A 10,289-nucleotide genomic window follows, 5' to 3' on the forward strand; every position below is an offset into this window, starting at 1 on the left:
TGCTGCCATTGCGCACAGAAATCACTTTTTCCACTGCTTCAAACGTAATAGATGTATGGAAACTAAAGCCGTTTTCAGGACTGCCAGCAACCATTGTAAGAAAGTAATAAGGAACGCAAGAGAGTTGTATGCTCAATCTGTTAAGTCCAAAGTAGCTGAGCAGCGGCTTGGTTCCCACCAGTTTTGGCAAATAGCAAACAGAATCCTGAACAGAAGCGTGTGCTCCATCCCAACTATTATCAATGGATCTGAGGTAATCTCGTCAGCATCAGACAAAGCCAAACTCTTTGCCAAGAACTTTGCAGCTAATTCTACCCTTTGCGACCAAGACCGCCAACCCCCAATATTTCCTCTTGTATCAGAAAACACGCTATGTGATATACGTATATCTGTACGTGATGTTGCCAAGCTAATCAAAAACCTTGATTCCAGTAAAGCAACTGGCCCTGATGGTATTACAATTATAGTACTCAAAAAACTTCAACCTGAACTAGCGCCCATACTTACAAAACTGTTTAAACGTTGTCTTAAGGAGAATAGTTTCCCATCTCCCTGGAAAATCTCATCAGTATGCCCTGTATTTAAGAATTCAGGTGATCGCTCATCCCCCTCTCAGTACAGGCCAATAAGTCTCCTGTGCGTCATGAGTAAGTTGCTAGAATCTGTATTAAATACAGAAGTAATCAAACATCTCAACAAAAATAACCTTCTTAGTGACACTCAATATGGTTTCCGTTCTGCTAGATCTACAGCAGATGTCCTTACAGTTATATCGCATAGGATTAGCAAATCTCTCGACGGTGGCAATCTTTCTAGGGCAATTGCTCTTGACATATCTAAAGCCTTTGATAGGGTATGGCATAAAGGTTTACTTCATAAGATCGCTAGCTATGGTATAGCTGGAAAAGTCTTCTCAATTATTAAATCATTTCTTTCTGATAGATTCATAAGAGTAGTAGTTGAGGGGCAAAAATCAGAAGCTCACAATATTAATGCCGGTGTCCCTCAGGGATCCATCCTGGGCCCAACTCTTTTCCTGATCTACATTAATGATCTTCCAAATCATATCCTTACATCATTTGTAGACATTTATGCTGACGACACTACCATTTATGGTACCACATCTAAGACAGTAAACGAGCAAGTTCTCTCCAATTCTCTCTCCTCTGATCTTGAGCACGTAGTACAATGGGGAAAGGAGTGGCTGGTTACTTTTAATGCATCTAAAACCAAGCTTCTCTCTTTACATCATCAACATTCTAATCCACATTTGTCATCAATTGAAATGAATGGCTCTCGTCTTCAGGAGGCCTCAAGTTTTGACAAGCTTCTGGGCTTGACCATTACTCCTGATCTTAAATGGAACACGTATATCAAATCTGTTGCCAAGGCCGCTGGAAAAATGGTGGGATCTTTCTATCGATCCAGTAGATATCTCACTGCTGATGCTATTCTCTATCTATATAAGAGCCAGGTACGTCCAAGGATGGAATACTGTTGCCACATCTGGGCAGGAGCTGCTAGAAAGAACTTGTCCTGCCTTGATAGAGTTCAAAATAGACTTCGTAGCCTCGTAGGAGATGTCCTTTTCTCCTCCTTGCAACCTCTATCTCACAGAAGAGATGTTGCGAGTTTGTCTCTGATGTATCGTTATTTTCATGGAAAGTGTTCAACTGAGCTTCAATCTATGGTCCCCCCTCGCCAAACTTTCACAAGAAACACTCGGCTAGCTGTAAACACTATCAATAATTTCCCCCACTCTTTATCTGTGCCTAAACCTAAACGTAGATTCCATGAACAAAGCTTCTTTCTTAGAACTGCACGCCTGTGGAATTGTCTTCCGTTTTCCTGCTTTCCGGCTGACTACAATATGGTTTTGTTCAAGTCTAAAGTAAATAAGTTCTTGATGAGCCGTTCCATATAAGTTATTAAATTTACCAAATTTTCATTACTAATGATTACTATATTGACCAACTTCTACTGTACACTCTTTAACCCTTATCCTTGAGTGGCCTCTGGGCCTTGATAATGTGGTGATGCCTTTGTAAAAAAAAAAAAAAAAAAAAATTGTAAAAATCCCTTCACAGGTAAATATTAGTTTTTGGGACTATTTCAAAGATAATTAGTCTTAAGATATTGAATTAAAAAAAATAGCTTGTTTGTACAAAAAATAGCTTAAACTTTTTTTTTGTTTGTTTGTTTTTGGTCTAACAAGTCTAGCTTCCTATTTTGGTTAACAGGTCTAGCTTTGCACAATTAAAACTGTCATTGCTTGATTGATTAAAAAAAAAAATAACGGAACTTGGGGGTGGCATCAGTCAGAAGTAAAAGTGAAGAAAAAAATGCGTGCCAAGTGCGAACTTGTACAACTTATGTTATTGATGAGCCTACAGAGAGACGTGTTATAACGGTAATTAACTATTTAAAACAAAAGAATGTAACACAAAGAAACGTCAAAAGCGAGGTTTTTATCTGGACCCCCCCCCCCACCTCATTCCGCCTATCAAACAAAACAGTATTTCTCAGATCGCTCTTTCTAACAATGCTGCATTGCGGATGAAAAAAGGTTTTAGCGGACATGCGAATGTTTTAGACTAGCATGGATACCTTGCTTTGTCCAGGTGGACATAAAGTTTCGTTTGGACACAGCTGCTATTCTAAGGATATTGAGCACTTTCACCAATACTCCTACAACACTTAAAAAAATAACAGGGAATTGCCCAAAAATAAAAGGTGACAACTTCCCCACCAGATATTTTGGCAGAAGGCATACGAAGAGAAGCATTTTTGTTGCTCGTGTTACATAGTGGGTGTGTATATATCGAGCGTGTGTATATTTTTCAGTGTTTATCTATTTCAGTTTGTGTGTGTGTATGTTATATTTATCTCGAAGGTGTATTGCTGTTGACATATGACAGGATACATTCATAACGGGGGGGTGGGGCATTTATATTCTGGGAGAGACATACAGTTCTATTAACACAGAAGGGAGATATATATTATTGATGATGGTGGTGAGGACACATATTTGGTAAGAGTTATACAAGGGTAGTTCCATCTCAAATCATCCAGAAAAAAACATCTTTTGACACCCTTACTTCTCAAATTTTTTCCAAACTTTCACCATATGTTGGTATCATAAAAACCAGGGAATCCTGAAAATTTGAGCTTTTAACTCTAAGCGGTTTCGGAAATATCGCAATTTTGGTATTTTACATATATCGCGTCGAGGCACAAATTTGCGAAATTATGAAATTACGTTTTTGGGCATAAATCAATTTCTAGGCTAGGTAAAACCTTGAAAATTTTCATAGACAAGGTTTTCCACACAAGGAATCCAAAAATCACATTTAAAACCATTGAAAATGAACTGTTTCCGAGTTATTGAACTTTTAAGCCGAGATTTGGGTATTGGTCTAAGGCCAAGTAACCGGATAGCTCACAATCGAATCTCCAAATTTGGCCGATCACAGTGCACAATTCCAAATAATAAACTGCATGTGGTGAAGATACAATGCGTTTGTAGCATTTATGAACTCTAAAAAATTCTCACTTCCCCACTTCCCCCTGTGATTAATCCATTCTTTAGGTTTAATTGTGAACGAAAGAAAGAACAAACGCCCATTTTTCTGGTAATCGATGCGGTGGGTACAGATACTAAGAAACTGTACCTGTGCTGGGTGGGTACATGAAACCGCTTAGAGTTAAAAGCTCAAATTTTCAGGATTCCCTAGTTTTTATGATACCAACATATGGTGAAAGTTTGGAAAAAATCTGAGAAGTAAGGGTGTCGTGGTCTGGATGATTTGAGATGGAATTACCCTACAAAGTTTGTTTACAAGATGATAAAAACACATTTACCTTTCGTTGTTGGAATGAAGACAGTTTACAAATATGAATTAATCTTTTATTCTACCAGCTAGTTGATTGACGAATCAAGAATTCAAGCTCTTATGATAATGTGATCTCCTCTCTTCCACACCCCTCCCCCCCTCACCTCCAAGGGGTGTTAGCTCCCAGTCTGACTCTGTCTCACCCTAACTCGTTATATTGGGAATTCTCTTTCTTTGACATCAAAAGCGTGATTCCTTCATGCGTTCAAATTACATATGCCCTAATCACTTTTGGTAACAAAGAAATTCCTAAATGTTTCATTTATAACCTATTTATTTCATTACTTCTAACTTATATTGTCCATTCTTTTAACTGACATATTTAATATCAAGTTATTTCTATAAAAAAAAAAAAAAAAAAAAAATGAACAATCGCTACATTCTTAAATTGAATATTTATCTTTTTTTAATTCTTGCCAACTGGGTTCGATTCTATCCTTTTCCAAATATCATTTTCAAACTTATCTATTTTGTTCTTTTTACTTATTGGGATCTGTCCCCTTTTCATGTAATACCCATACACCCCCCCCCCTCCAAAAAAAAGAATCAAAACAACTTTCAATCAAAATAGCAAGTGCTTGAAAGAGGTTATGGGGGGGGGGGCTAACGATGTAGCTAATAGAAGTTTTTAGCGGACATACACACACACACACACACGTTAAAGATTTATATTATAGAAGACTGGGAGGAGGGGGCCTTGCCCGGTTGTTTAAAAGAAAAAAAATTGATTTGTTCCAGGCGCAAACTTGCACAACTCAAGTTAATAAGCGAACGCTTTTCTTGATGGGCCCACGAAAACACAGATGTTGTAACATCTTTAACCCCCCCCCCCTCACCATGACATTTGTACATGGAATCCCCCCCCACACACACACACTTTCTGCTAAAAACTTATCTCCTCTGCATCATACAGGCACCAACACTGCATTGTTGGAAAGAGTGATCTGTTGGACAAAAATATTTTAAAATTTTAAATCATACATTATTTCATGTAGAAATATTTGTTTGAAGGAAGGATCCGATAAAAACTTTGCTTGTGACTCAGTTTGCAAACCATGCATGCGCTAACATCGTTTTGTTATTCCATTTTAAAAATGGTGTCCTATACAGATTCTTGAGTATGAGAAGATGGACCTGAAGGTCAGCAATTTCATCGTCCAAGATGAGAACAGTATTCAGAGTAATATAAAGAACCTGTGATTTTTAAACTTTCATAGAATTTTAAAATACATGCATTTAAAAGTGCACCATTTTAATGCTACCAAAAACCCGTTTCTAATTATCAGTTTTGTAGTCTGGACAAACAAATTAGTTTAAGCCTTTTTCGAGTGTCTTCAAAATTGAATTCATTCATTCACATTTCAATTATAGCAGGATAATTTCTTGAAGTTTCTGCTGTATATGTTAGAAAAACTTGATTAAATATTTTTTTTTTTTTTCTCTCTTTCTAGGTCATGCAATTTCTCAATGCTAAATGTGAGCGCTCCTATAAAATGAAGCGTAATCCACGTAAAATCAACTGGACAGTTTTGTACCGGCGTAAACACAAAAAGGGACAGACTGAAGAAGTTACTAAAAAGAGGACTCGTAGAACAGCCAAATTTCAAAGAGCTATTGCTGGTGCCACCCTCAGTGACATTATGGCTAAACGGAACCAAAAACCTGAGGTTAGGAAAGCACAAAGAGAACAGGCCATTAGGTTAGTATTTTGCTTGTGATTTTTTTTTTTTTTTTTTTTTTTTTTTCCTTTGCTGATGATTGAAGCTTTATGTGGAAAAAATGTTTTAGTTTAGATGCACAAATATGAGTCAAGTGTTGCAATAAATGATATAATGGCTAATTTGTGTTTACAACCATGGCAAGCGAAAATGTGTATGTCTGTAAAAGGCTTTTTTTTGCTGGACTTCTCGGTCGGCTCACTCCTTGAAACTTTTTATATCACGTCTAAATGATAATATCTAAGTTACGAACGGGTCGCGTGTGTATTTAATTTGCCCGACTTTTACCAGCTTGCGTCTTCGAAAAGCGAATGATCTGGCTTGCAGCACAAAACTAGGTCAGACATCACGCCACTTCCTCGCACCTGTTTATTTCGTTTTATAAAACCCTTCACTTAACACGCTTATCAGTTCCTCTTCCCTCGTCGCCGAGCTGGTTGGGTGTCTGGCTTCTTTTCCCCCTTTCGTTTCCACCTTCACATCAAGGCTTCGGGATTCAATCCTACCTTCCTACTAAAACTTTTTTTTTTTTTTTCTTTTACCTGGGTAACGCCGGGTACCCCCTGCTAATCATTCAATAAAAATAAAATATCACTCTGGCTGCATATTTGTCCATAATGTATGAAAAGTCATTGGAATAAAAATGATCACCTGATATAGAAAAATTGTTATAGTATCTGGAATGTATATGTAACAGGTGTACGTGTTATATAGTCATCCAGAGATTGTGTATATATGTACATGTCTGTGTTCGTCTCTAGTATTTGTAATCCTCTATATAATGTGTATGTATATATATGTATATATATAAGTGAACATGTGTTTGTCTGTGTACATTTCCCTACGCAATAACTCTGTCAATTGTTAATCTACAGACCCGAAATTTGATATACAGGGTACTGAGATTTGGGGAAATCGATGTGATCGGTTTTTGGCTAGAAATTTGGCGATTGAGGGGTCAAAGTTCAACGATATTACCTTTGAGAACGCTACCAAACTCCTCCGACAATTTTTAGTCTACACTTGAAATTTTAGATATAGGTTTGTTGGACATGGATCTAACTTAATAACTTGAGTTGAGCCCAAAACAATAAATTTAAAGGGGTCATAATAGGGGTCAAAGTTTAAAAAATTGACCGCTTTTTTCTTTCTTGCTCAACATACACCTCCAAATACCCGGGCACCCATGCTAGTGTGTATGTATGTATGTATGTATGTATGTATGTATATATATATATATATATATATATATATATATATATATATAATAAGCTTGTGATTCTTTAATCCATACATATCTGTAACGGTGTATCTGATCTAGTGTGTATAACAAATACAGACAACAATTTATAGTTCATACAAAGGGAAGGATAACATTTTTCTGGGGTTTTACATCTGGCCATATGAGGAAACTTACCTTTGTCCATCTTTGGGTCTTGGTCGACGTATCTGCAAAAGCTGCAATAAAGATTTGAGGAGCAACGATCAAGTCGGGTTATTATTTGTAACTTTTATCCCAGAATGTTCCCTGCCTGGAAGTTACACTTTCCTACTTCTACATTTTTTCTATATGACCAGCTGCCATCTCTGTTCAGCTCTTTTGACTGTCAAACCTAAACTTCCTACATGTGTGTATGTATATATATATATATATATATATATATAAACTATTCGTTTGTAACAGTGTCGTAGTGCTATTATATAGCAAAATGAGCTTTTTCTTATTTGTCAAATTTTTTTTTTTTTTCTCGTACATTTCAGAGCTGCTAAAGAAAAGCAAAAAGCAAAGGAAGCTGCCAAGAAACCAGCTACAAAGGTAATTGTAAATCTGCTAGTATCTTAACTGAAACAAATGTTGCCCCTTTTTGGCCTTCAAAGTTTTAAACCATTTTATTGTTCATGTCTTAGTTCTTACCACATTACATGAAATGATCTCACAATGTAAATGAAATTTGATATCTGGTCATTATTTTATCACCGTGTCTTTATAAATGGAAAAATTTGTATATTTTTATGTCTCCTTATGCTAACTTAAATAATTTGATGTCAAAATTAGTTTAATGTTGAAAGATTCATGTAATGATGAAAATAACTAGCCTACCAAATGAAGCTTTTATTCCTAACTAATCTATTAGTTGAGAATAAAAGCTTCATTCAGTAAGATGATGCAATTGTTTAGCAGGATTTCACTTTTACAATTTTAAAAAAATTTGCACAAATGCATTTTCACTTAGTTTTCTCTCTGGCCTTGATCTCTGTAAAAAATATTTCCATGCTTCAAAAAATTAATAGGTTGCTTCATCAATGGATGCACTTTTTTAACTGATTAGAAATGGTTTTACAGGATTCATCTGCTGCAAATTCTTAAAGCCCTACAAGAGACACAGACGATTGCTTGGGCTTTTTTTTACCCATTCCTCGATCGATTTTGTTTTCAGAATAGTCAAATTTGTGTGAGCAGCCTTGTTTTCCAGGATGGATTAAATACTGAAATAAGTGGTATGTAGATGGAGACCGTTCCTTAGAAATGAACTCTTAGAATATTCTTGACTCCTATTGGAATGCCTAGCAACATTTTCTGAAGAATTTTATTAGCCATGTCAACACTGATAGCTAATAAAAGCGAAAATGTATGTATGTTCGCTTTTTGTGTATGTCTGCAAAAGGCTTTTTCTGTCGGGCTTCTCGGTAGGCTCGCTCCTTAAAACTTTTTATATGCTGTCTAGATATGTACAATTTAACGAGGGTCACAACTTTTAAATGCTATTTTTTTCCAGATTTTTAGATCGCCGCGTGTCCTTCATGACAACATGACTTCTACGCATGCGTCAACACATGCAATAAGGCGTACCTTGAATTTGTTTGAATATTATAAAAACCAACCTACATTCGCCCATAGCACAATGATTAAGTGACAGCGTCTTTATCTTAGGATTGCAGGTTCAATCAGTTAGATTTTTTTTTTTTTTTTTTAAGAAGTTTAAACAGGGTTATTACTTTGCTTATCCCCCCCCCCCTACACACCTCCAAATATCCAGGCAACGCCGGGTACCCCCCGCTAGTGTTTATATAATTCTCTTTGTTCAGTTTCACACATTTATTCATCTACAAAAATTAAAACTTCTAGTTTTGGTTATGACACAAACTGATGCTGTAAGTAATAACCTGTGACTTCATACAAGACAATCTGATCAATTTGAATGTTCACATGCTGTAGGATGGCAAATTTCTTTTATCCTTGAAAACCACATTAGACAATGCCCTAGCAATACAAAAGCAACTTATATTCTCTTTCAATTGTTTAAGCACTTTCTAAACCAATATCCTGTTGACATTTAGTGATTTAACACTCTCAACTGTACAACTCTTATTGAAATCCTGTATCATTTTGCCAGAAGTGATATTAAACCTTTAGTATACCAATGTGAAAAACAAATTAGATTTTAATAAAGTTAACCTGTAAATATTGATTATCTTGTAGGTAATTAATCAATACGTGTATAGATTTCTTGCCATTTCTGACAAAAAGTAAAGGCAAAAAAAAACAAACATTTGAAGTACTAAGTCTCAATCTTGTACTAATATGAATGCAGTATTTGAAAACTCCAATTTTAAATATTTCTTTTTTATTTAAAACCATATACAGGGGAACCCCCGAAAAATGGGCCTCAACTCTAATTAGGTCCCATTTCTTAGTGTTTTGTTAGAATGAAATGAAACTTTGGTCATAACTATTCAAAACATATTCAAAACACTTTGGCCTTTTTTTTTTCTCCGTTCTACAGCATATGTTCTAGATAGCCTCCATTTAGCTTTTTTTTTTTTTTGTCACCCTGTGTTAAGCTTCAGTTTTTCTATCTTTTCAGGCAACAAAGACCATTGCTCCTAAAACAAAAGCAACAAAGTCTGTTCCAGTGAGAGCTCCTCGAGTTGGTGGTAAACGCTAAAAAAACAGAACATGGTTAAATAAATATTCCTAAAAAATAAAAAAAAAATTTCTTTTCTTTTATAAAACTTTTTTTTGTAATGATACATTACTAAAGGATGGGAGTTATCCGCTTTTAGCTTAATTTTCATTTTCGTTTTTCAGTCAAACCACTTTTTACTACTGATTTCTGCCAAATTGTGCAAACTCTGTAACATTTTGCCTTCCCTTTCACATTTATGATAAAGTAGAGTAGGTATCATGGTTGATAAGACAGTTCTTGCGGTTTTTAAATTAAAATCACCATATCTCAGCTCCCCTTCCAAAATTTAGTGATCAAAATAGGCACCATCAGAATGAACATACTTTTACCAACGAAAAACAAGTGTATTTATGCGAGTAACGTAACAAATTCTTGCGTTCTTGTGACTATGAAAGTGTTTTTGATGTCGCTTAGGTTTTTGAAGCATTTCTCATGTAGAAAGTTGTCAAGATGCTTAAAAAGTGGTAGTCGGTAGGTTAGAGGTTTGGAGAGTATAGCAGATAAGGCAGTTTCATGGTGCAATTCGGCATGGTCAGTTTAGCAATGTGCAGTAGGGCAGGTCGATTTTGGAACCCCGGTGAGGCAATAGTGATGATAGTTGGGGTTTGACATAGAAAAGACCTACACAAAATATTTTTCTCAAAGTCGTTATCTTTGCTTGAGGAGACTTTAAAAGTTGAAAAATTGAAGTGATTAAAAGTTTTTCGGTG

General features: G+C 35.8%; 1 protein-coding gene across 1 annotated transcript in view; it reads left to right on the top strand.

Annotated features, from left to right (window-relative positions):
• LOC145276863 (large ribosomal subunit protein eL24-like) overlaps positions 1–9,606 on the top strand; it is a 36,251-nt gene extending 26,645 nt beyond the window's left edge. The window contains exons 3-5 of the mRNA XM_080128262.1: positions 5,345–5,592; positions 7,373–7,427; positions 9,478–9,606. Of these exons, the coding sequence (XP_079984388.1) occupies positions 5,345–5,592; positions 7,373–7,427; positions 9,478–9,558 (384 nt within the window). The 3' untranslated portion in view covers positions 9,559–9,606. The remainder of the gene's footprint in view (positions 1–5,344; positions 5,593–7,372; positions 7,428–9,477) is intronic.
• The last annotated feature ends 683 nt before the right edge of the window (positions 9,607–10,289 follow it).

This window comes from Euprymna scolopes, chromosome 5 (genome assembly GCF_053919585.1).
Source record: "Euprymna scolopes isolate OS-2025 chromosome 5, ASM5391958v1, whole genome shotgun sequence".
In the NCBI taxonomy this organism is placed as follows: domain Eukaryota; kingdom Metazoa; phylum Mollusca; class Cephalopoda; order Sepiida; family Sepiolidae; genus Euprymna; species Euprymna scolopes.